The 25227-nt window shown below is 44.9% G+C and overlaps 3 protein-coding genes across 3 annotated transcripts in view; all 3 read right to left on the bottom strand.

The window, feature by feature from the left end:
• Nucleotides 1-323: 323 nt before the first annotated feature.
• On the bottom strand, nt 324-7156 carry LOC310792705 (carboxypeptidase A1-like). The gene is made up of 8 exons (XM_083654431.1): nt 7076-7156; nt 6743-6844; nt 6341-6442; nt 5658-5768; nt 2958-3048; nt 2651-2850; nt 700-784; nt 324-600 (listed from the first exon to the last, which is right to left on the bottom strand). The coding sequence occupies exons 1-8, from the start codon at nt 7151-7153 to the stop codon at nt 413-415; spliced, it is 957 nt and encodes a 318-aa protein (XP_083510557.1). The 5' UTR covers nt 7154-7156; the 3' UTR covers nt 324-412.
• A 6322-nt stretch (nt 7157-13478) lies between these two features.
• On the bottom strand, nt 13479-16387 carry LOC310792726 (phospholipase A2-like). Its single transcript, XM_083654455.1, has 5 exons — nt 16022-16387; nt 15826-15911; nt 15173-15324; nt 14447-14583; nt 13479-13736 (listed from the first exon to the last, which is right to left on the bottom strand). Exons 1-5 carry the CDS (start codon nt 16062-16064, stop codon nt 13618-13620), a joined length of 537 nt encoding a protein of 178 aa, XP_083510581.1. The 5' UTR covers nt 16065-16387; the 3' UTR covers nt 13479-13617.
• Nucleotides 16388-17625: 1238 nt separating this feature from the next.
• The window catches only part of nup205 (nucleoporin 205), a gene marked incomplete at its 5' end in the record, with an annotated part of 32379 nt that continues 24777 nt past the window's right edge, over nt 17626-25227 (bottom strand). Inside the window, 12 exons of the mRNA XM_083655109.1 lie at nt 17626-18640; nt 18786-18862; nt 19153-19281; nt 19403-19532; nt 19846-20018; nt 21579-21705; nt 22304-22432; nt 23085-23158; nt 23577-23703; nt 24064-24196; nt 24371-24492; nt 24821-25012. Of these exons, the coding sequence (XP_083511235.1) occupies nt 18488-18640; nt 18786-18862; nt 19153-19281; nt 19403-19532; nt 19846-20018; nt 21579-21705; nt 22304-22432; nt 23085-23158; nt 23577-23703; nt 24064-24196; nt 24371-24492; nt 24821-25012 (1566 nt within the window). The 3' untranslated portion in view covers nt 17626-18487. The remainder of the gene's footprint in view (nt 18641-18785; nt 18863-19152; nt 19282-19402; nt 19533-19845; nt 20019-21578; nt 21706-22303; nt 22433-23084; nt 23159-23576; nt 23704-24063; nt 24197-24370; nt 24493-24820; nt 25013-25227) is intronic.

Below are 25227 nucleotides of genomic sequence, written 5' to 3'. Positions count from 1 at the left end.
TTATTGCACCCTGACTCCCTGAAATCATTTCACAGAAACATTCACATTTAACAAATGTTAATTAACATTACTGTAATGCTGATTGTATGCAATGACAGAGATATTGTGAAATGCAGGATAGCAAATGAGATGGAGAAGCAAGTTCGCAGCTTTGGAATGCACAGAAATATCAGCTTGTGCATAATGCTCTGAAACTCTGTGGTCTCATCATACAAGGCTTTTAAAATCATGGAACTCAAGGAAAGGGTAGGTTTCCAGAACGGTCATTTATTTGTCTGTTGGTGGTGTTAATGGCGTCTGGAGAGTCATGGAGGTTGATCATGGTGATATTCACTATTGGAGGGGGGAAACAGAGACATTTGCCAAGGACAATGTGATCTCAACAGGGATTTTCCACACTACACCCATTATATTAGTTGGTGTTGTTGCTGGTGTGATCCATGATGGCCATCACAGCCAGCCAAGTCTCCTTGGCGGTGGGCAGGATCTGACTGGCTGGCAGGATGAAACCATAGCGGCCGGTGTCCCTCAGCTCAAAGGTGTAGGAGTACTTGATGCCCTGGTTGTAGGTCCAGTCAATGGTGTTGCCACTGGCTGGGTCTACAATTAAAAATGAATTCATCATCAGTCATTTTCAAGTGCTTAGTCTTTGCATAAAGGTAAACAGGCAATAAGGTCAGCAGTGTTGTAGAAACTTACAGATGGTGCTATAGATGCTGCCGTACGTGTAGCGAGTGCCGTACAGGGAGGCGAGGTCAGTGATGGCCTTCTCAGCCAGGCTATGCTGTAGGCAGAAATTAAGATTATCACTATGAAAGTTTCTTCATAATCGTTTGTTATATTTGATATTATCCAGAATGAGCTTACAATGACAGGCAAACCATTGAAGATTTGACTTGACTGATAATTCTGCCCCAGTTTCCATACTTGTTCACAAGTTGCATACAGAGAAAATCCAAAATAAAATGACTCCTCATACCAAAGCTTTCTATTACCCCTTTCACACCAATGTTCAACCAGGGTTATTCCCAGGTTGATTTTGTCTTTGGAATGGTTCACCTGTAATACCTTCACCACTTTTCAAGAGTTGTGGCACCAGATGTAAATATGAATCTACAGATGGCTACTGAGAGGATAAGCTAAATCTAGTCAAGCACAATCAATACACAGAATTGAACAACTTATATAAAGCTTATGGCCGATTTCCGTCCTTTCCTGTTATAGTAGCCAGCAAGCTTAATATGTGTAACATCGTCTATGGCTCCGGCGCACTGAGGGTAGCCACGGTTCAAAACACCTCCAGTTGTGTGATAGAGGAGCTGTCCGGGTGGAGGTGAAATGAACCGCTGGTGTAGCGTTTCAACTAGCACCTTTGTCACCAGCATACATACAGTCGACACCGACCCCAAACAAACAGGCAATCCTGCTGTACTCCCCGGGTGTTGCGAACCACCACAAAGCAATGGCTAGTCAATGAAGCACATTGAGTCTACACCGTACTTCGGGTGAAATGTGCTGTATAAATAAACTTGACTTGACTTGACTTGTCTGCGCCGTGGATCAATGGCTTCACAGTAGTTTGATGTCAAATGTCGAATGTGTTGTCCGCCCCGCCCATTTACACCCTGAGTTCATCGTTATGCATCTCTCCCGGGTGCTATTTGAATTGTCATGACCAGGGATTAACCCTGTGTTGACTGACTTGGTGTGAATTGACAAAAGAAAGGTTGACCATGGCCCGACCCTATTGGTCTGAAAGTGCAGTGTTGGGCAGTAGCTTGCTACAAGTAGTGAAGCTACATAGCTTAACTACATTTCTCAGTAGCTTGGTGGTAGCTTCACTACTTTTGAACCAAGTAGCTTTTTCAGTAGCTAAGCTATTTATAGACCCAAGTAGCTTGTAGCTTCCCGCAAAAGCTACAAGCTACTCGCCAGAGAAAATCCATGAGCAAAGCACGCAGTGGAGATTTCTGCTGCGGTTTGGATTAAACAGGAGGAGACATTGCATATGTCAAGTGTGCCTGTGTAGCCAATAAAGCACTTCCAGTTCCATTATGACGGACAACAAGACAGTGTTGTTGTTTCATCCTTGCTTTTTAGCATCCTTGCCTCTCTTGCAGCAAGACCCGGCACTACTCTGCCTCTGACTGGGTTGGGTTTAGGCAATGAAGACTGACGATTGGTTAAGGGTAGGGCAAAATATGTCATGTGCTGGCGAAGTCACATCAGCAACGAACTTTGAAAGATGGCAGAGCCAGAGGGAGCCACTGGCAGTGATGAAGAAGACTTTCAGGTTTTATTGTCTGTTTTTGAATATTGTGCCAGTGAGAGTTTCAGTGTGTTTTATAATATAATAAACAATCAAAATGATATTTTCTTTTACCTGCCTATTTGTTTGGTTGAAAGTTGTTCTACATGAAGTTAATTCAATGTGAGAAAAAAGTAGCTTTGATGTAGCAAGCTGCTTTTGCCATGTTGCTCGTAGCTTAGCTTGCTACATTTCTCTGGGGATAGCTTCAATGTAGTTTAGCTATATTTAATTGAGAGTAACTGATAGCTTAGCTTACTACATTTTCCAAGTAGCTTGCCCATCACTGTGAAAGTGGTATCAGTCTTTATAGTGCCCCCGCCATAGCCCTTATGTACACACCAGCTCCTGCTGGTCCTCGGCAGGAGTCCTGGTGTAGCCGTAGGGGTACAGGAGCATCTGGGAGTAGGAGTGGATGGAGAGGAAGGCCTTGATGTTGCCGTGGGACCTCACAAAGTCCACGATGGACTTGATCTCAGACTCAGAGTGAGCCTCGGGTCCGTGATAGGTCTCTGCGCAGGGGTTTCCACTGGCACCGGCTCCTGAATGCAGAGACAACAGAATCAGATAGAGAAACTAACTAACTGTCCTCAAAGTCAGGTAGATGTTTTGTACATCGGTGCATTCCAAGGGTGAGGACGAGACGTACCTCCAAAATTAGCGTCCCAGTTCCTGTTGGGATCGACTCCAACACAGGAAGAGCCGGGGCTGGGCTTCCTGGTCTTACGCCACATACGGTTCTGAAACACATCAGAGTAACTTGTCACAGTTTGGTCCTTTTGGTTTATGGACTGGACAAAATGTACAAAGTTTACAAAGATCGGCAGTGATTCGGCCATCGTGACCGAATGGGATGAGCGACTTTTGAGCCCTCGTAGTGGAGGAGGAGCATCTCAGTTATCTCCATAACTGAGACGCTCTAGATTGGCCTTATTTGCCGAAATGGATTTTTGGTGTCAGCCAGGTAAAGACACTTTTAAGACAAGTGAAGAATTGAATCCGAATCCGAATGTGTAGAAAGCTGCTGAGCAGCAGAAACAGTGACCTCTGCTGCCAAAAGTGGTAAATACAGGTGCTATATTACTACTACTTCCCTGTTTGTACATTCAGATATCGGCCTTATTTTATTGTTTCTGGTTGTATTCTACTGTGCTAACCTCTCTGCAGTCAACTGATTCACTGGAAGAAGAAAAAATAGCTCCAGTCCAAATATCCCCAAATGCTGTTGTGTCGACTTGTTTTAGTAGACCCTTCTCACGGGGGCCATTTTGTGTCGAGAAGCCAGGGTAAACACAGGTGCAAGCAAAACACTAATGAGGGTTTCCAACTTCCATGATTGGGATTTGGAAACCCTCATTAGTGTTTTGCTTGCACCTGTGTTTACCCTGGCTTCTCGACACAAAATGGCCCCCGTGAGAAGGGTCTATTGAAGAATAGCGCCGCTAATCAAGCTATGCTAACTCGGTGCGATAAACACATTTCACTTCCTATATGTTCTTCACAATAAAAGCATCCCGTTCATTTGTCAGCGGAAAGCTTTTGATATAAAGGAGCTGCAGCAGGAAATGGAGTTACATCCAGGTAACGTTGATGCATCGAAATTAGAGTAGAGTGGGAATAGAGGCGCCATTCTCCCCATTAGAAGTCATTGTACCAGCAAAATGATTTAGAAGCTGTTACAGTATTTAACTCATTGAGTGCCATGGACGTCTTTCGACGTCCAATTAAAGGATGGGTTTACCGATGGGGAATATGAATATATATTAATTCTTAAAAAATCTTAAATTTCGAATCCGTTGAAATTTTTGAAATTGCTTGTTCACAGCCAGAGAAAAAAAAAATGAAAAAAAAAAAAAAAAAAAAAAAAATTGGGCCAGGTGACGCGTTTCGCGTCGAAACGCGTCACCTGGCCCATTTTTTTTTTTTTTTTTTTTTTTCATTTTTTTTTCTCTGGCTGTGAACAAGCAATTTCAAAAATTTCAACGGATTCGAAATTTAAGATTTTTTAAGAATTAATATATATTCATATTCCCCATCGGTAAACCCATCCTTTAAATAGTGACGTAGAGTGCCAAGGACGTCTTTCGACGTCCAATGCGTTTTTTGACGGTGGGACGTCGATCAAAGCCTTCTGCATCTCCTGTACAAATATTGTAGCTATTGGAGGTCTATAACCTATTTTACAAACCCATTAGGTGGCGACAGTGCTCTCCAGATTAGAGAAATGTCCGAAATATAGCCTGAAAAAGCCCCCTGATCAAAGAGAAAGCGCTCATGCTGCAGCCCAGAGCCATGTAGATTGCTCTGGCTGCAACTGACGGTGCCTGGCAACAGCAGTCAATCCGCGCACACAACTGAGCTCCTCTGCCTCTGTCTGTCTGTCTGCATAGTTTCTTCACACGATTAGCCACCAGAAAGGCAGCACCCGACGCCGAAGTGCCAACCCTTTCCCTGCAGTCCGGCAGCGCGGCGCACAAAAAGCACTCCGAAAATAGACGCTGGGTGCGTGAGGCTGTGTGTTACTAGTGTGGGGAGGAGTTTGTAGCTGGGGGGGGAGAGGGGGGTGGGGCACCCAGGGCAGCACACAACTACACCACGTCACTACATCAGAAAATATTAGCTAGAGTCAGTGAATGTGCTTGAAATGCTGCATTTCACAAAAGGCTGAATATCTCAGCTTCTAGATAGAAATGCCTGTATTTGCTGTTTTTGACCTATCTTCTCCGGCTGATAACTAAAGAACGGAAAATGGTATCAATAAACTTTTTTTTGCTGATGATACAATAGAGTCTCCTTGTTCTTTTTGCGTGTTCGGTGTTTACATAGTAATATCACACAATATTCTGTGGGCCTCGAGAAATCACTGAAAACGCTCTGAAACTCTGGCACTGGGAGCGTCCGTTCTCCAAAAGTGGCTGGCAGTCAATGAGTTAAGGTAAAAATAGTTACATATTGGGGCTTTAAGAGCAAAATACAAAGTGTCTCCAGTTAGAGCTTTTTCCTCTCTTATCTCTTCGGTTTCTTTTGCTATAAAACATCACAAAACATAGACTGACTGGGGTGGTAAACATGAGTGTGCTGTGTGCAGTTTACCTACATCACACCACATGATTTCTGGGTATTGAAGTTCAAAGTTTTCAAACTATTTCCTTTTACTGCAATTTAGAGCTGCCAACATGCAGAGTTGCCTAGTGTAGCTTTAAGTTACCTGTTGTCCATTTCATGCACCTATAAGCCTATGTTGTGAGAGTAATACATGTATCTCATTTTGGCCAGAAACAGTTAAATTGGTGCATTTTCTCTGCATCTTGTTTTCCCATCAGCTTGTAGTCCTCTCTGAGAGACTCACGGACGTGTGGGTGTAGGAGAAACCATCAGGGTTGGTCACGATCTCCAGGAAGATGTCCATCTTGTTGAGGATGGAGGTGAGGACAGGGTCACGGCCATAATCAGTCACAATCTGATCATCACAGTGGAAAAGAGAAAGCATTCAGTGTAGCAGACACCTGTAGCTTAGTGGTCAGCAGCCACACAGATGGTGAGGGGCAATAGACTCTATTGACTCTATCGTCATCCCTGCGTATTTTTTGTAGAAGAAGTCAGTTGCCCCTCGTCTCAAAGTCGATGGAATTTTTGTATGCAGATTTCTGTTAAATGCCTGAAATAAGGTCTGCTGTGAACAAAAGTTCATGAATCGGTGAACTTCAGGTTCAGCAAGATAATCTTCACAAATCAGGACCACTTTTATGACTTTTGAAGCGTTTTCTGAAAATCGTGATTTAAAAAAATTGCATTCACACTTCAAAAGTCTTAAAAGTGCTCCTCATTTGTGCAGATGCTCTTGCTGAACATGAAGTTCATCGTTTCATAAACTTTTGTTCAACCTTATTTCAACCAAAATCCGCACACAAAAATCCCATTGACTTTGAGAAGAGGGAACAGTTAGAAGTGCAAACAAACATCCTGGTCTTCCGGACTCCTTCCTGTGGTACACTATTTGTAAGCGATGTGAAAGTTACTGTATGGAGGCACCTTCTTGGCAAACCAGGTACCGCTGGCCGGAGTGATCCATTCTCTGGCGTGGATCCCAGTGTCGAGCCAGATGGCGGGCCGTTTGGTTCCGCCGGTGCTGAACTAAGAAAGGCAAAGGCAACCACAGTCGAAAGCGAAGAATGAGTAAATACACTTCAAACAAGTGAGTCGAGTAGGAAAGCACAAATGTTTTCTGTGATGAGAAAAATGGACATCAGTAGCCTATAATACAGGCTTTCGCCCTGAAGCTTGTCATTGAGAAAGTATTGTCATTTGGTCAAGCAAAGACATAGCTTACCTGCTATCCTTTAAAAAGTGCTATCATTTATATCGCTGTCAATCATTTTAAGAGTTTTTCAAAGGGTGGTATTTGTCGGTGTCATGTTTTTTTAATATGTATACCTTGAGCACATTAATGGGACGGCCCTCGTAGCTCTGTCCAATCACCATCTTGCTGAGCAGGTTGGGGTTCTCAGCCACCAGCAGGTCCTGGAACCTGTAGATCTAAAGGAATTGATCTTATATTTCTTATCACTAGTGCAGTGCCCATTCCCCTTCCCTTCTCCCCATGCACAGTGCACACATCAAGCTCTCCCACTCTTCAACCCCCCCCCCCCCCCCAGCCCTGTTTTCCCCCTCCCCGATTGGTTGAATTGCACAAACTTCGACACTGCACTCTCTCGCGTTCCCAGCAGCGCACTAGATCAATTCATCGTGCTGCAGTGTGTGACTGACCTCGCTGATGGTGTGGTAGTTGGAGTAGTCGAAGTCGTCTGTGTTTCTGGGCTGAGCAGCGCGAGCAGCATACTGCATCCTCTCCTGTTCCTCATCCAGCACAGCCTGAAGGGAACCACCACACATCATTCAAGAAAACTATCCAAACTTTCATTAGTCGGTCAGAATGAACCTTCTAGCCAATGTAGGCAGCAAGCCATGAGAAAGTTCAAAATCCAGGCCGTCCTCAAAAGGAAAACGTCAACATTGGTTGATTTTCGAGTTGGTGAAAACGACCGATGTTAATGAATGTGACCTCTAGCGGTTGTGTAAGTGCATGCGTGCAGTACATACTGTATGTACAATGTACAATGTACAATGTACGTACGTACTACGTACGTCAGATTTGCACCCACGTCGGCCGTGCGAAGGACCAAGCCTCCGCTGTACGCGTGCACGGTGCAACCATGTGAGCCAGCACAGGTCTCAGGATTTCTAATAATAGATGGGTCCAATCGGGTCCAGGCAGGGTCCGTCATTTTGGACCCGTGAAGACCTCTACGTCCATGCACCGAGCATCCCCCGCAACAAAACCGAAACAGAGGCGTATTGACCTGCACACATGGTTTTGCCCATATAGCCTATGACATTTTGAGAGTCAGTGGAAATTGACTTACTCTGTCGTTTCAGTATGAGGATGTCTTGTCAAAATCAGTTGAATATAGAAAAAAGAAAACCAGGTGTAGTACAGTTCGTCGTCACTATTCCAACCTCTGTACCTTGACCAGAGAATCCAAGCCTTTACACTTCCTCCATGACTAGCTTGTGGTGTCTTACCTGCAGGTCGTTGATCATGATGGAGTAGTGGAGCTCCTGGGTCTCAAGGTAGACTTTGACAGCCTGCAGGCTGGAGAAAGGCACCCTGATATCCACTGAGGTGTCAACATCACTGGCCTCCCTCCAGAAGTCCAGCTGAGAGAGGCAAGGACAACATGCAACAAAGTCAGTCAAATGAAGTCAAATCTATTTCTAAAGTGCTTATGGGGGAGGAAAGAGTCAGAAAATAAAATAAACATAATAAATAATAAGCACATCACCAAGCTACTGTAGGAGACCAGGGCTTTTGTGTGTGTGTGTGTGTGTGTGTGTGTGCGTGCGTGCGTGCGTGCGTGCGTGCACGTATGGTGCTTTTATACTGTTTTACTATCTACTGTGAAGCACCTTGTAACTGCTGTTTTGAGAAGTGCTATATAAATAAAATGTACTTACTTTTACCTACTTACATACTTACAGTACTTACTTAAATTCACTCGTTTTCTATTTTGCAATTTGATATTATTATTATTATTCATGGCCGACCTTGAGGTGCTCCATCCCCTCCAGTTCCCTGATCAGAGACAGCTGGACTTCATCCTCGGCGGTGATGCGAAGCACCTGATGCCTGTGAGGAACACCCAAAGCACAAGACTTAACTCAACTCAGTCGCAGAGCCACAGCAGGGACTTTCTCAACACTCCCTTCAGCTTATACAGCGCTGGGAACTTAAGGTCAATAAGACATAATTTATGTTGTCGATAATAACTTGGAGCAAGGCACTAATGCTGCCACACAGTCATGTAGCCCTCTTCGCTTAAAGCTGCACACTGGGCAACTTCGCAAATTGGCGGCCCCAAGTGGCAGCGAGAGATAACTGTTAGAGTTGTTGAAAGTCTGGAGGGCTTTGGTTATGGTGGACAAATAAATTCACAGCAAGTTAAGCTGCTGTAATGAGTTTAATCTTGAGTCCGAGTTGAGTCTCAAGTCTATTGAGGACAGGCCTCAAGTCAAGTCTCAGCGACTCGAGTCCAAATCACAAGTCCCCATCTCTGGCAATAAATACCCTACATGATGCTCTGGTAGGACCCACTTACCCCTTGAAAGTCTCCTTGCCGAAAACGGCCACGAGCAGCACGGTGAGCACGAACAGCTTCATCCTGACCCACAGACTGACACCCCACCGGGGACCAGCCAACACTTATGCCTGGACCTGCATCACATGACCTGCCCAAAACCACCAACCTCACCTCGTGCCCATAACCCCGACCTCGCTTAAGGTGAAGGAGGTGTGGCAGCGGCTGGTTCTTTTCCCACACCTGCCTGCAGATAGCAGACAGCAGCTTCCTCCACTTATTCTCTGACAAATCTGTGTTTAGTTCTTTTCTTTCTTTCGTTGGATGCCCGTTAGCACCAGCATAAGCATTGGCTATTCTTACTGGGTTCCACCACACATACAGTCATACACACTATAAACCATATGCAGTAAACACAACAAACAAAACAGCTCATCTGATAAAAATTTGCAATCTTCTTATATAAAAGGGAGTAAGTGGGTTCTGTCTGTCGGTTTCTCTGTCTGGCTACGATTCTTGTCCCACATTGTGAGATTGTGACGTCACCGAGGGTCTGTTTCTCTCTCTGCGATTTTTGTCCCACATTGTGAGATTGTGATGTCACTGATGATGTCATGACATGTCTATGACATTATCAGTCATGTCACTCGAGCACTCGATGATGTCATCAGTGATGGTCACATCAGCTATGCTGACGTCATCAGTGATGCGAAGTTGGGCAATTGTGCGCTGAGTGATGGCACTCGAGCAATTGTGATGTCATCAGTGATGTGAAATTGCGCAATTGTGCGCTGTGCATGCCAGTAGAGCAGGCGAGCCCGCGCAGCAGCCGAGCTGCAGGGCGGGCGAGCCTAGGGATTGAGCGTGCGTATGGTGACTGTTTTTCCCTCAGTTGTGCTGGCAACCTCCCTGTGTGTTATACTGTATGGACAAACTTCACCTGTGTTTCAACTGGAATGAGGGTGAGTAGATGATGACAGAATTTTCATTTTTGGGTGAACTGTTCCTTTAAGGTCTGAGCAGCTATCATTTATAGACTGTTAGACTGGTATGATAGAATGTTCGAGATCCTTGACGTTACTCACTAACGCGGCCTCGCTCCACTGTCCAATCCAGCTGATAACACTGCAGAGGCAAAGTAAAGAGACAGGAGTTTCCACACCTGCTGGAGGCTTTCACATTCACAGAGAATTAGAGTGTCACAATCAGAAGGAAAGGAGAGTCACAAATGAATAACACACCTCTGGCAAAGAGACAAAAACGCTCCATGACCTTATACGCAGAGTATCCTGTAACTGAAAGGTCACAGGCTCGACTCCCACAATGTGTCCATCAACAGCCATGTGTCATTCTGAAGTGTCCTTGAGCAAGTGCAGTGAAGGTTGTCTGCCGCTGAGGGGATGTGACGGACAAGAACCGGAGGCCTGATGTTCCCCCGTCGTGTCCCTCCCTGCCCCAGCCACACAGGAGCTGTTGCAGGCATACAATATTGTTAACATGAAGTGGTAACAAACTTGTGTGCAAAAGCAACTTTACAATCTATATGGCTCAAGTTGTAGGCCTAATTAATTAATTAAGTGTATAATGTTGATTTATGCCAGGTTCCACAGACCATCTTAATTTCATTGGCAAACATTATGGATGATGAAATGCACTGAAAATAAACATTCAGAACAAACTTTGGCTGTGTAACGTTGTATCGCTAACCATGTTGATGTTTAATAGCTTTGCTGGCTACCACAGCCAGCTGTTGTAACAGTTAGCTAGCCAGCAATAAGTTACTGCCAGGGGTGTAGTGGTAAATACAGAGGTGGTCAATGGATACATGTATACACACACAACTCTATGCCAGTCGGTACCGTTATACCTTCTCAGGACCGTTCTCTTATACGCTAGATCTTCTCTCCAGTCCAGAGACAAGTTCATTCCATGGTCCAAGTAAAAAAAAGAAATCTCAGTTGAGTAAAGGATCTGTGACCGTTCCTTAACCTGTTATTGAACCACTCCCCCTTCCAATAACTCCTGGTTAAGCTATAGATATGAATTTTGGTGGAATTTTTTATTATTTTCTTTTTTATATGTACACAGTTTTCCATTTCTCTTCTTTGTTTTATCATCTCTTCTTTCTCTAACTGTACATGATTAATATTAAAGATGAGAAGGTTATGCTTAATCTTCCTTGGTGTGCTAGTGTTCTTTTGAATGTCCCACAAATCAAATATGGCATTTTCATTTACAATCTTGCATATGATGGCAATTGGATTTTAGTGCTTCAAATCATTTATATTATTTTGATGGGAAAATAGATCATTTTGTTCAATAGCTTCCATGTCATGTGACCGAGTGACTCCATACTGTATCTACACAAGATATTATTACTACACTATAATAGCACTAAAATCCAATAAAAAGAGGTGTGTCTCATTTATCCAGTGTAGCAATAATATCTGGTATGGATTTGGATAATATGGACTGGGTCACATGACATGACAAAGCTATTGAAAAAACTGCAATTAAAAAGAACAACCGTTAAACAGGTACACTGACTGGAGGGGGGGGGGGGGTCTTTAAGGCATGTTTGAACCAAATCACTCAAAATACTTTTTATATTTTTATTTAATTTTTATATTTATATTTTATTTTATATTTTTACTTACTTTGGCTCATTGCCAACAATGTGTAGCAGTGACATGTGAAGGGGTCTCCCAGGCTGCTGCACATTTAATAAATGCTTTATGTGTTATGATGCGATGAAACTTTAATGATCCCCATCAGGAAATTTGGTCACTGCAGCAGCAAACTATGGAATGAATTTTTCTTTCTAGCTGAAAAACCTTCCCTAAGAATTTATAAAAAAGCTCTTAAGGAACTCTTAATTACTTCTGAAAATACGTAAAAATCTTTCTTCTTCTGTATCTTGCTCTATTTCTCTTTCTTCTCTTTCTTTTGTTATTGTGTATGTATAAACATTGGAACTGTTAAATGAGGTGGAGTGCGCCTTATAAGCCCTCTGGGCTTTCTTTGCCTCCTCCTGCACAGTACTCCTGTCTGTATTTTAGCTCTGTAAATATCTCATCTGACTTGTCATTTGAATTGTCATAATAATGCCTTTGTTTTGTTTCTACTGTGCGAATAAATAAAACCTAAAAAAAAACAAAAAAAAAAAATAGTAACAGGATACAGCAGAGAAAAACTGACTTATAACTGAGAATGTAGCCAAACAATGCTCTATTGATGTTTATATTCTATTTCTACAATGATTCATTGTTCATTAAAATGGATAACCCCATTAGAAGAATGTCCCGGGTTCGAACCCCGGTCCATCCCCGCATTCTTTCTGTGTGGAGTTTGCATGTTCGTCCCGTGTGTGTGTGGGTTTTCTCCGGGTGCTCCGGTTTCCTCCCACCATCAAAGACATGTATGTTAGGGTTAATACTCCTGTCAGTGCTCCTGACAGGTTCTGGTTAATGCTAATTTCTCATTTAATTTTACATTTAATTTAGCTTTTTCTGTTCAGATCATTATATGTGATGACTCAATTACTGAAGAGCAGTTTGGAGTAAAAAGTACGGTAATTTGTTTGTCACATTTAAAGTGTTTTTCAGAATGAATAAAAACAAATGGAACACAATCGTATGGGCATGACTGCTATTTACCAGAATGCTTAATTACAATCACAATACCATAATCACAAAATAAAAATGTTGTCGCCTACAGTGTTTCTATAATAAAAGCTATAATATAAGCCTATAGGTTTTTATAATCAATCAGCAATTTCCTTAGATATAGCTATGCAGTGTTCTAAGCAGACGGGATGGCGTGCAGGCAGCAGATGATAGAGCACTCAGTACAACCATAAGAGACTAGAGACTTGACTTGGACTTGCAAAAAATGACTTGGTAGCACCTCTGGCTAAGAGTCCAAGATAACCCTCATTGCACTAAATTAAACACTAATTTGTGTTTGGCCAGGTTGGCTTTCTATTCGGCCAATTCAAATTTAATTTCAAGCTCGTTACAGTACTTTAATCTCAACAATTTTACATCAAGAGGTGTTGAAAAAAGGAAAAGAGGGATGTTTTATTTTGAAGGAAGAGTCTTAATTGGCAGCAGTTGTTCGCTGAGTTGTGCTCAGTGGCAGCAGTCACGGGGCAGGTGTTTGTGCTCAGTGGCAGCGCTCACGGGGCAGGTGTTTGTGCTCAGTGGCAGCGCTCACGGGGCAGGTGTTTGTGCTCAGTGGCAGCGCTCACGGGGCAGGTGTTTGTGCTCAGTGGCAGCGCTCACGGGGCAGGTGTTTGTGCTCAGTGGCAGCGCTCACGGGGCAGGTGTTTGTGCTCAGTGGCAGCGCTCACGGGGCAGGTGTTTGTGCTCAGTGGCAGCAGTCACGGGGCAGGTGTTTGTGCTCAGTGACAGCACTCACGGGGCAGGTGTTTGTGCTCAGTGGCAGCGCTCACAGGACAGGTGTTTGTGCTCAGTGGCAGCGCTCACGGGGCAGGTGTTTGTGCTCAGTGGCAGCGCTCACGGGGCAGGTGTTTGTGCTCAGTGGCAGCAGTCACGGGGCAGGTGTTTGTGCTCAGTGGCAGCGCTCACAGGGCAGGTGTTTGTGGTCAGTAGCAGCGCTCACGGGGGAGGTGTTTGTGCTCAGTGACAGCACTCACGGGGCAGGTGTTTGTGGTCAGTAGCAGCGCTCACGGGGCAGGTGTTTGTGCTCAGGGTTCAAGGGCGATCTGGCAAAACATTCAGCAGCCTCTCTGTCACACTCACAGATGAACATCTTACAAGGGTTATTTTTGCCTGAGGGAAAGAGAAAGCAGGGAAGTTATTGTAAATCAAAAGATGAATGAAATATCACCGCCAGTCAGAGATTACCAACCTATATAAATAAAAAAAACACATATGCTAACAATATCAGTTATGTTTCATTTTATTTCTTATACTTCTTACTACAATGTATGATTTGTTAAGATATATATCTTCTTAGAAATGTAATTTGAGTTGTGTTACTCTTCATTATTATCCCTGGGAGAGAGGCTTATTGATGTACACACTACCAGTCAAAAGCCATATTTTTCTTCACTTTTAAATACACTTACATGTTTTAGAATAATAGTAAAGACATAAAAACTATGAAATAACAAAAATTGAATTCATGCAGGGACCAAAAACAAATCAAAACTATCTTATATTTTGGATTTCTTTTGGAGAGAAATTCATACATAGGCATCAACTTCACTATTTACATTTGTCTAAGAAACTAATTTCAAAAAAATGGGCAGACTATGCCTTTAGATCTAAAGATCATGAAAAACATCACTTCAGTCCAAACTTTTGAAGAGTAGTGTTAGAAGTGATCAAATTGTTTAGTGATGAGTTATGAAAAAAGAAAGATCTGGAAAAAGTAGCATTACTGTAGATTCTATGAGCACAAGAAGAACTCCTGAGCACAAGAACAGTGTTTGGGTCAAGGCCCAGTGAGAGAGGAGCCCTCTGTGGTCTATACTCACTCAGGTGGCAGGTGAACTTCCTGTTGGCCTGGTCACAGCTGTAGTGGTAGAGCTCTGTGTAAGGGTTGTTAATGATGGGCCAGCAGTCAGGGTGCTGCATGGCATCTGAGTAACACTGGTCATGCACCTGGCAGCACCTAGAGGGCAACAAGAAAAAAGGAAAACAACAAAATCAATATTTTCTTATGAGTTTTTTCTTGTACTCAGGGGCCGGCTCTCGGATTTTGGTGGCCCTACTGTAAACAGGATTTTGTTTGTGGTCCCAAAACCAAACAAATGGATTGGATCCCGTCGTTCACACTGGCTCTGAACGCTAGAATGCCAGCTCCGACGTCTGGTCTATTTTCTCAGTGCGCATTTCACTTGAAAACACCATATAAAACACTATAGATGGTCATATCACCATTATATCACTACTTCATATATATAATCATAATGGTTCAGAAGGAACAATCACAGATTTCAATATAGTACACCTGTTGGTGTACTATATATTTACAGTTACTCAATAAAACCTTCACCAACTGAACACAAAAGCAATGTTTCCTCTGTAGATTATTTCAAGTCAGGTGAATGAGGAGATGCCGATGTCTATAGTGCGAGTGTGGAGCAGAATGACCTGTGTTGTGTGTATTTGCCCTGACCTGTCCAGATCGTCCACTGTGTTGTGTGCATTTGCCCTGACCTGTCCAGATCGTCCACTGTGTTGTGTGCATTTGCCCTGACCTGTCCAGATCGTCCACAGGCGTCCCAGAGCCTCCCATCCCGCAGTAGCAGCCGTAGTCAGTGTAGTCGAAGATGGGCCTGCTCTCAGGCATCAGACACAGGATCCCAGCTCTGAACTGGTTTAGTGCCGTCGCCTTGGTTAAAACACAGCTCTGGAGAAGTATGACAAATTAATTGGATCATTTCCAGGTCTTGAATAGTTTGGGAATTACATTAGGAAAATAAAAAATATCTGGGAAAGTATGGAAAATGTTGTGGTTCAGGTCCGATACCGACATATAATTATAGCTTTTATACTGTTGTACAGTAGACCCACTTTGAGTCCACAGTTTTTGTTGATGTGAAGAATAATGTTCAGATAGATGAATGCTCTTATTACCCAGCTGCTCAGCATGCATTCATATACCAACCAAAATCAAATCCAGTCAAGAACAAGACAACATGAAAAGTAGTGTCTTGTCTCTGTGCCCACTTCCTCCTCGGCGATAACAAGACAAGTGCTGAAGTCACACCCATTTCAGAGTTCGGCATATTGACACAAAAAGGGGGGGAAAACAGGTATGCTTCCGTGAAGGTATCAGTTCATGTTTTAGGTTAACCTCCCAGTATGTTAACCTATAATTAGCATTAGCCTATGCGTCACAGGTTCTCACCTCCTCTGTAGGGTGGGTGGCTCTCGCCTTGTCTTTCCACAAGGATGGAGAATCCTCGTCTTCTGGCCGGTATGACTCAACAAAAGCTTGAAATAAGACAATGTATGTTAGTCTACATTGTATGTTAGTCTATATATATGGCATATTATGATGCACTGCTATTATCACTCACTCAGGAGATATGTTAATTTCTTACATGCACAGAGCAGCAGAAAGGCGATGCCGATGGCAGTTTCCATGGTCTTCTTCCTTGCTTCAGCAAAGTTGTGATGAGCTCTTCTGTCTCAACCACAGCTCTTAACATGTTGCAACACTCACCAGAAACACAAGTAGGCTACAAACGGAGTAGCCTACAAAAGACCGCTTTGTTCAACTACTTGTTCAACTACTTACATCAGACTGCAGTGTTGAATTTAACTAGTACAAAGTAACAAAGTTCTGCTTAATAAAAGAAAGCATTTACAGCTAAATGGTTTTCCTATTGTTTTATCAGTTCAGTTGTAGAGAAAAGTAAAGTTTCAATCTACATTAGCATATATGGCCCAAGATAGCCCACTCTAGCTGTAGCTCCAACTCTTCTGTACATTCCCATATGAGCCAACTTTCACTTCCTCTGCCAGCGAAGGCATTGACAGTCACGAGTTTCCTGCCACAGTCACAGGGTTGTCACCGTGTTACAGAAATCATTTGCACTAATAATTGATTGACTGAATTTACACACACGCACACAAACGCATTCACACTGGAGAGAAACCCTACCACTGTGACTAATGTGGAAGCAGTTTCAGTCAGTTAGATTTCCTAACAAAACACAAACGCGTTCACACTGGAGAGAAGCCCTACCACTCTGTGACCAATGTGGGAGCAGTTTCAGTCAGTTAGATTTCCTAGCAAAACACAAACGCGTTCACACTGGAGAGAAGCCCTACCACTGTGACCAATGTGGGAGAAGTTTCAGTGACCAAAGTACCTTAACAAGACACAAACACATTCACACTGGGACAGGCTACTGGTGTGACTGCTGTAAGAAAATGTTCACTCAGTCATCTAGTCTGAAGAAACACCGCTGCATCTGCTGAAGAGCGCCTCCACTGTCTGCATGGAGAACAAGCTTCTCTGTCCAACCAAACATGTCATGAATCAAAGTTCAGTGACAGCAGAGTCTGACTATGCATAATTATGTTTGTTTCTCAGCCATAAATCTTGACATTGTATTGCTAGAATCAGGGTTCGCACAAGGTCCTTGAAGTGCTTGGATTTTTTTATTTTTTTTAATCAAGTCCTGGAATACCTTCAAAATAGCCCTTTTTAATGTGCTTAAAAAGAACCACATAACACTGTCTGTCACAGTCTTATATTTTGACCAAACCAAGATGACAGAAAATGGGGTGATTTGCAGATCGCCTGTCCCGTGATCGCGCAGCTTGCCTATCACGGACCAATAGCAGGCGGAGCTGCGGCTCTGGGAGACGCCCATCGCGCGTGAGCTGCGCAAGGACTCAACCCATTCCCTCCCACTCTGCTGACGAAAAATCAAGATGGCGACGGCCTACGTTTCAACTCCAAACGGGAGACCAAGATCAATGGGATAGCTCTGTCCATATTATTTAGGTCAGTGGTCTGAAAAGACATTTTCCTCCATATTTCTGCCCTGGGGGCGTGTCATTTTATTACTTAATATTGTATTTTTGTACTAATCATGAGCCCAAAATATAAATTCATATTTTGTTAACCTGCACCATGCTCTTTAAGTGGTTTATTGTTGTGTGTGAACCAGACAAGAATTTTAATTGATTTAGAAAATCCTTTTTATTCTCATAGAAAAACAAACAAAGCAAAATATATCATACCAAATGAAATAATAATCAAATTCTCAAATCTCTTTCAGTAAAATTTTCATGGGTGCCTCCTGCTAGTTATTTATCTGAGGAGCACTCATTGAAAGCGCTAAACAATATAATCATCATCGGTCGCTCTGAATACACAATGCTGTAAGGGCCTCAAGACCTGACACACAAGACGGGAGATTGAACAAGCCAGTAAAAAGGAGGCTGGTCAGAGCGAGAAAATCCATATTAGACAGAAAGCAGGGGTCCTTGCAGTAGTTTTCCTCCGTCCGTTTGGTTTGGCTGGTGTTGCTCCTCTAGATGCCGGAGAGCTTTTCAAAGTGTTTTAGAAGAAAAGGGGAGAAATAGAGTACCGCAGCGATGACGTATTTTTGTAGGCCAACCCAGAAGTCGTGCACTTCCTGGTTCCCTTGTCGGGAAGTCACTGGGATTTTTGTATGGGGATTTGGGTTAAATGCCTGAAATGAGGTCTGTTGTCAACAAAAGTTGATGCTAACTTTATATTCAGCAAGATACATGTCATCGTCACAATTGAGGACCACTTTTATGATTTTTGAAGCATTTACCGAAAAAGAAAATCACATTCACGCTTGTGAATGTGAATGTGAAAGTGGTCCTCATTTGTGAAGATGATCTCGCTGAATACAAATTTCGTTGTTTAACCACAGACCTTATTTCAGGAATTTAACCCAAATCCCAATACAAAAATCCCATTGACTTTGAGACGAGAGAAGTGCAAACATCCTTCCTGTGGTACTCTATAGGGTTTTTCAGCCAGTCTTGTTGTATTTGGTGGGTGTGTGTGTCCGTCCGTCTCAGCTCTTGGGCTGTCGGAGCAGGCCGCGGATCCTGCGGACTAGGGCCTGGATGAAGGTGTAGCGGGAGCGGACCTGGCTGTACGCCCCCTCCACCTCCAGCAGCTTTCTCTGCAGAGCCTCCGCGAACCCTGCTGCCATGTCGCTCTGCAGCTGCACACACAGACACATGAGGCAAGTCAGAGGAAACAGAAAGAGCGCAGAGACTGGGAGTGATGTACAGTTTATGATGTGTGCAACAATATGTGCAACATACTGTACGCACACAGCCGGCTTCCAGTCTACAGCCATTTCTTACCTGGTCTAGGTCTTGCTGGCTGACCCGGGACAGACCCAGACTGCGGCCTCCACTTCCGTGCAACCCACCAAACGAGTCTGAAGGAAAAAATGAAATGTACCATCAAACTAAATTCTAGTCAAATCCACAGCCCAGGACAATGCATTCGCTGTGCCGTTGAACTTTCCGTTTACTCTTGTCAGCAAGTATGAATTATTTCAGACTTATTACCTCCGCCAAGGAGGTTATGTTTTCAGTGCTGCTTGAAATGTGCATATCATAGCAGCAGACTATTAAAGACACTTCTACTGTCTTTATAGACTGAATAAAAATGAATAGCCAAGGCCATTTCTGAGCCTGGCTCAAATGTACAATCATCTTTCCTCACCGTCTGTTAGGCGTGATCTGTACGCACTGGCTCCAGGCAACAGGGAGTCCTTGGGGTCAGCGGGGGTACAGTACAACAGGTAGTACTCCAGGTGGCGCCACAACACAAATAAACAGGTCTCGATCACGTCTGAAGGGAAGGCCAGGTCAAGGCTTTTCACCATACTTCGTGACATTGTGGCTTTTCAGGAGCAAAAGCCATGAAAGTCTTCCTGTGAACGCAACTCTTACGATGCGGGGCAAAAGGATACAGGAGCAGAGGGCGAGCAGCTTGGCTCTGTTGTTGATGAGCTGGACCAGTCGCCTCTTTGCCAGCAGGCTCCTCTGGACTAGGGAGATTTTCTCCACGCCTCCTGGGCCGGACACTAGGCCTTGACACAGCTACAGACAAGACATACATGATGTGGTCAGACTTGAAGCAAATGCATACTGGAGCCAATAAGATGGCATCTCAGGGCTTCTGGGGACTTGGATTATGCCAGACGAGATTTTTTTTTTTAGGTTTGAAAATTTCACCACCCACTTCAATCATTTAGGAGAATGCTGCAATGGTGTTTTGCTGTGAAATGTTTTGTGGGATAAAAAAAAAAACTTGAAGCTCTTTGAACAGATTGGGTTTGATTGATGTGTGCTGCAGTGTGCTGTGAGGAGAGTGAGTGTGTGACAGAGTGAGCTAGTGTTGGTCCATCCTGACCTCCTTGAGCTCCTCAGGCGGCAGCTGATCCAGGCTCTGCAGTTTGCCCAGGCTCTGTCTGTGACTCTGGTGGAAGCGGAAGAAGTCAGCAGCGCTGTTCTTCAGCAGGTAGAGGACCAGGCCCAGGCTGGGGGCGCGCGAGCACATCGCTGACGGCAGGCTGGAGGACAGGTCTAACACAAAATACCAAGAAAGAAGTCGACTTCAGTGCATACTTGTGGATAAATGCTGTTTAAACTGAGGAGCTAATTTGCATTATAATATGAGACACTGACTATGCTTACATGGACTACAATAATCCAACTATTTACCTTAATCTAAAGAGAATATTTCGATTAAGGTGTTTACATGAGTTGCTTATAGAATATTCCATTCATATTCCTGTTTACATGCTACAGAGCATAGTCTGATTAATGACTGAAGACACGCCCACATGACGTCACACACACATGACCCACACAAATCCCCCCCCTCTCTCTCTCCCTGAGTAGGAGCTGAGTGTCTCTGACCTGTGCGTCCTGAGTAGGAGCTGAGTGTCACTGACCTGTGCGTCCTGAGTAGGAGCTGAGTGTCTCTGACCTGTGCGTCCTGAGTAGGAGCTGAGTGTCTCTGACCTGTGCATCCTGAGTAGGAGCTGAGTGTCTCTGACCTGTGCATCCTGAGTAGGAGCTGAGTGTCTCTGACCTGTGCGTCCTGAGTACGAGCTGAGTGTCACTGACCTGTGCGTCCTGAGTAGGAGCTGAGTGTCTCTGACCTAGGCGTCCTGAGTAGGAGCTGAGTGTCTCTGACCTGTGCATCCTGAGTAGAAGCTGAGTGTCTCTGACCTGTGCATCCTGAGTAGGAGCTGAGTGTCACTGACCTGTGCGTCCTGAGTAGGAGCTGAGTATCACTGACCTGTGCGTCCTGAGTAGGAGCTGAGTGTCTCTGACCTGTGCGTCCTGAGTAGGAGCTGAGCGTCTCTGACCTGTGCATCCTGAGTAGGAGCTGAGTGTCTCTGACCTGTGCGTCCTGAGTAGGAGCTGAGTGTCACTGACCTGTGCGTCCTGAGTAGGAGCTGAGTGTCTCTGACCTGTGCGTCCTGAGTAGGAGCTGAGCGTCTCGGACCTGTGCGTCCTGAGTAGGAGCTGAGCGTCACTGACCTGTGCGTCCTGAGTACGAGCTGAGTGTTACTGACCTGTGCATCCTGAGTAGGAGCTGAGTGTCTCTGACCTGTGCGTCCTGAGTAGGAGCTGAGTGTCTCTGACCTGTGCGTCCTGAGTAGGAGCTGAGTGTCTCTGACCTGTGCGTCCTGAGTAGGAGCTGAGTGTCTCTGACCTGTGCATCCTGAGTAGGAGCTGAGTGTCTCTGACCTGTGCGTCCTGAGTAGGAGCTGAGTGTCTCTGACCTGTGCATCCTGAGTAGGAGCTGAGCATCACTGACCTGTGCGTCCTGAGTAGGAGCTGAGTGTCTCTGACCTGGGCATCCTGAGTAGGAGCTGAGTGTCTCTGACCTGTGCGTCCTGAGTAGGAGCTGAGTGTCTCTGACCTATGCATCCTGAGTAGGAGCTGAGTGTCACTGACCTTGCGTCCTGAGTAGGAGCTGAGCGTCACTGACCTGTGCGTCCTGAGTAGGAGCTGAGTGTCTCTGACCTGTGCGTCCTGAGTAGGAGCTGAGTGTCTCTGACCTGTGCGTCCTGAGTAGGAGCTGAGTGTCTCTGACCTGTGCGTCCTGAGTAGGAGCTGAGCGTCACTGACCTGTGCGTCCTCCGTCCCTGCCAGCTGGCTCGTTGCCAGAGGGGCTGAAGAGGCAGATGGTGAACTGGGCGTGGGCGGAGCTCTGCAGCAGCAGACTCTGGCAGTACTCCATGATGTTGGCACACACCTGGGAACAGAGGGCAGAGCAGCCAGGTGTTCAACGTGCATTTTTTCCAGCAGATTTTTTGCTCATGTTTTCTCTCCTTTGTGCTGTAGGGATACAGGCCAGAGGTTGATTCATCACCGTTTAATGTGGAGCCAATGATGGAACATACACTGTATACATCGGCTCCCATAAATAACAGCATGTTGAGTATCACTGATGTAAGCCATTCAAACCTGGCACTAACATGTGTTTTCTGTGATCAGATAGTTCTTGACCACTTGAAAGTACAGATGTAAACACCCCCAAGACACATTGAGGACGGATTGCGATCTCTGATCGGCCAAACCACCTCCGGAGGTGGTCAGGGACACATTGTGACCACATAGGGTTAGGGTTCTGATCCAACTCACAAAATGTGCGTAATCGTAGCAGACTGGAGTATTGGGCCTCGGCAGAGGTCTCTGCTCTCTGAGTGCTATTCTAGCTGAAGTTATAATTTTACACATAATTACAAAGTGGTTGCTTAATTATACCATTTGTGATTATGCCACGTCCATCATCTCCCTGGCCCATCCACCCCTCATTCCTCCCTTCATCCAACTCGTCTTCTTTGTCAAACCTGTTGCATGGCCACCTCCATCTCCTCTCGTCGGTCTGCAGAGTCTCCGGGCGCGGCCATCTCAGCCTGCTTCAGCAGCCTCTCCCTCTCGCTGCCCGCCAGACGGCCCAGCAGGGACAGACACAGACGCTGCCACAGGAAAGAAGACATATTAGAACGGTACATTTCACACGGGAGCCGTTCGTAATGGTTCACTCATTCACTCCCTCACTATTCCCCATGTAGTGTTTATCATACAGTAAACTATATGGGGAATGAACAAACGGGTTTTGGACACTACCTGACTCTTCTTCTCCTTTGGTCAACCCGACCGCATTGCATTGTGGTATATGGGAGAAAATGTAGGGTACATTCGCTGTTCACCAGAAATCGCAGTGCATTGTGGGTATTTTATAGTAGAGTATGGAGTATATAGTGAAGTGAATCAAACTTAACAGTTGAGAATTCGGACACTAGTACAAAATTGCCAACACACTATATAGTCCACTATTTCTGTAATAGGTACCGGTTTTGAACAGGGCTGTTGTAATGATAAGAGTAAGAAAGAAAGCCAGCACTCCAGAATGTCCTTTCAAAATGTAATAGTGTTAGCCGCCTGGGACAGAGAGCACAACGGACGTTTGAGCGTCAAGCCTTCATCTGTGACTTGTTTTGGCCCTGCACCCAAGCTGAACGTTTGCCTTGAGGGTGAGTTTGGACATTATTGTAATGATAAGCCCCGGCGAGCATATAGAAAGTGGAATAGGGAAGGGGATTAAAAAAGGAATGTACGATATCTAACCTGGAATCTGTTGATGTGCCCCTGGAACTCCATGAGGACAGCACTGTTGACCTCCCCTCCCATCTCAACCACTCCTGATAGACACAAATCCAAGTCATACATTAGCATGGCAGCTGATACAGTACAGTACTGTATGTGACATACAAAAATATCCATGCATCGTTTGTAGCATGGATTTTGTTTCCCAGCCCCTTTCTTTGAGTAACTGTGCGTTCACACCAAGGCGGAAAAAAAGCTTCACTTGCTCGCGTTTGACCACGCAAATTTGAAAATGTTCAACTCGAGGCGAGTATCACGTCATTCGCACTGTGACATTTTGCATCATTCATGCCGCCCAGGGAGAAATCGAGTCTACATGCGTGTTTGCATTGACTTTGTATGTGATCTTGTCGTGCAAATTTCACCATGTGGAACGCACGGTAAGAGTGCATTCAGTACTCAATCCCCAGACCAAAAGCAGAGGAATGCTGAGCTCTGTTTGACTGCGTATACCTGGCAGAGCCGTCTTGCTGATGATGCTAGTAAGCAGAGAGAGCTCCTGTAAGGATCCCATACTGAGCTCCTGACAGCGCAGCAGGGACTGGATGGTGTCTGCATGGACAATCAGCCACTGGAGAACCTACACACATTGAAGGGATTAACAGTTACTGATTCTAAATACAGTACAATGTTTTCTGTACCTCAGAGAAACTCTTTTGCATTGCATTTAGATGCACAGCATTTACTTTGCGGTATTAAAGTGTATGTGATTGTCTACTGATACAGATACTACGTGCAAATTAAGGATGCACTTTTAGTTATTTTCAAATCTTGCTTTCCTTTGGCTAGATGGTTAATCAATGTAAACTGAAACTGAAACAGGGCATATACAGCATTTCAAGAGGTAATGGACTCATTAAGAAAACACTAGGCTATTCAGAATATGATCAGACATGACAAAAGAGTTGCCTTTGGGATATGTTACAGAAAGTGTTCTTACCTGTGCCGCCCCCTGCTGGCAATGCGTGGTGGTAGAGGTCAGGATCACCTGGAAGAGCCTGAGGGTGGGCAGAAGGATCTGCCTGTAGCGGTCCAGAGGGCTGGGGATGAAGCCTGATGGGTCCCTCATCACCCTGTAGCACAGAGCGAACAGACACACAGAACTAGCCATAAGCCTGGTTGAGATACTATGAGCATAGAGGTGTTTGAGACACTGAAAAATACATTGAAATGTAGCAAAAAGGGATAGATGAAAAGACCAATTGGAGTTTACTTCACGCCTCTCCCTCTATGACTCCGTCCTTTACCTGTGTGCGTCGCTGTCGGGGACCATGTCAAACACCTGGCACTCTATCAGTTGGGACACCAGCCCACAGCGCAGAAGCTCCACAGCTCCCGGGCCTGTCTTAGCCACACGGGTCAGCAGGGCCTGAAAACACACAGAAGAGTCAATACCTTCATACCTTCAATACAAGCGCTTTTACCCAAAGCGCTTTACAATGTGCCTACATTCACCCATTCACACACCGAAGGCGGCAAGCTGCCACGCAGGGTGCTGGCACAGCCATCGGGAGCAATTTGGGGTTCAGTGTCTTGCCCAAGGACACTTCGACATGCGGACTGGAGGAGCCGAGGATCGAACCACCGACCTTCTGATTAGTGGACCTACCTCCTGAGACGCAGCCGCCCCCGACGTGTATGTGTGTGTGTGTGTGTGTGTGTGTGTGTGTGTGTGTCAGTGGTGCAAATCTCCTCACCATCTTACTCTCGTAGATGTAGAGTGGTTTGAGGAGGGGGGGCTGGGGGGTGAGCAGACTCTGTAAGGCCACGTCATCCTGCCTCAGACTCTCCAGCAGCACGCGCAGGTACCCGCTGTTACACACAAACACCAGCCACGCGCTCTGACGGTCTATGGACAGGATCCTATCCAGCACGGCCAGGGCCAGCATCTGACAGCCAGGCAGAGAGGAGAGGAGAGAGAGGGTTACCAAGGAAGCACCTGGGGTAGGGCTTGGCAATATATATCGATATTATATCAATATCGTGATACGACGAGACTAGATATGGTCTTCGATTTTGGATATCGTAATATGGCATAAGTGTTGTCTTTTCTGGGTTTTAAAGGCTGCATTACAGTAAAGTGATGTCATTTTCTGAACTTACC

The sequence above is a fragment of the Poromitra crassiceps genome (genome assembly GCF_964638095.1).
Source record: "Poromitra crassiceps genome assembly, chromosome: 18".
Lineage (NCBI taxonomy): Eukaryota > Metazoa > Chordata > Actinopteri > Beryciformes > Melamphaidae > Poromitra > Poromitra crassiceps.
Note: the sequence above shows the minus strand (reverse complement) of the source record. Positions and strands in the feature narration are given on the sequence as shown.

What these genes read in the sequence shown, in the direction of transcription:
- LOC310792726 (XM_083654455.1), bottom strand. Translation starts at nt 16,064, where the DNA reads ATGGAAACTGCCATCGGCATCGCCTTTCTGCTGCTCTGTGCAT. An exon ending in CCACCCACCCTACAGAGGAG is followed by an intron (nt 15,325 to 15,825) that starts GTGAGAACCTGT and finishes ATACTTCTCCAG; the next exon opens with AGCTGTGTTTTAACCAAGGC. An exon ending in CCTGTGGACGATCTGGACAG is followed by an intron (nt 14,584 to 15,172) that starts GTCAGGGCAAAT and finishes GTTGCCCTCTAG; the next exon opens with GTGCTGCCAGGTGCATGACC.
- LOC310792705 (XM_083654431.1), bottom strand. Translation starts at nt 7,153, where the DNA reads ATGCAGTATGCTGCTCGCGCTGCTCAGCCCAGAAACACAGACGACTTC. An exon ending in GTACCTGGTTTGCCAAGAAG is followed by an intron (nt 5,769 to 6,340) that starts GTGCCTCCATAC and finishes TGTGATGATCAG; the next exon opens with ATTGTGACTGATTATGGCCG. An exon ending in TCTCCTACACCCACACGTCC is followed by an intron (nt 3,049 to 5,657) that starts GTGAGTCTCTCA and finishes GATGTGTTTCAG; the next exon opens with AACCGTATGTGGCGTAAGAC.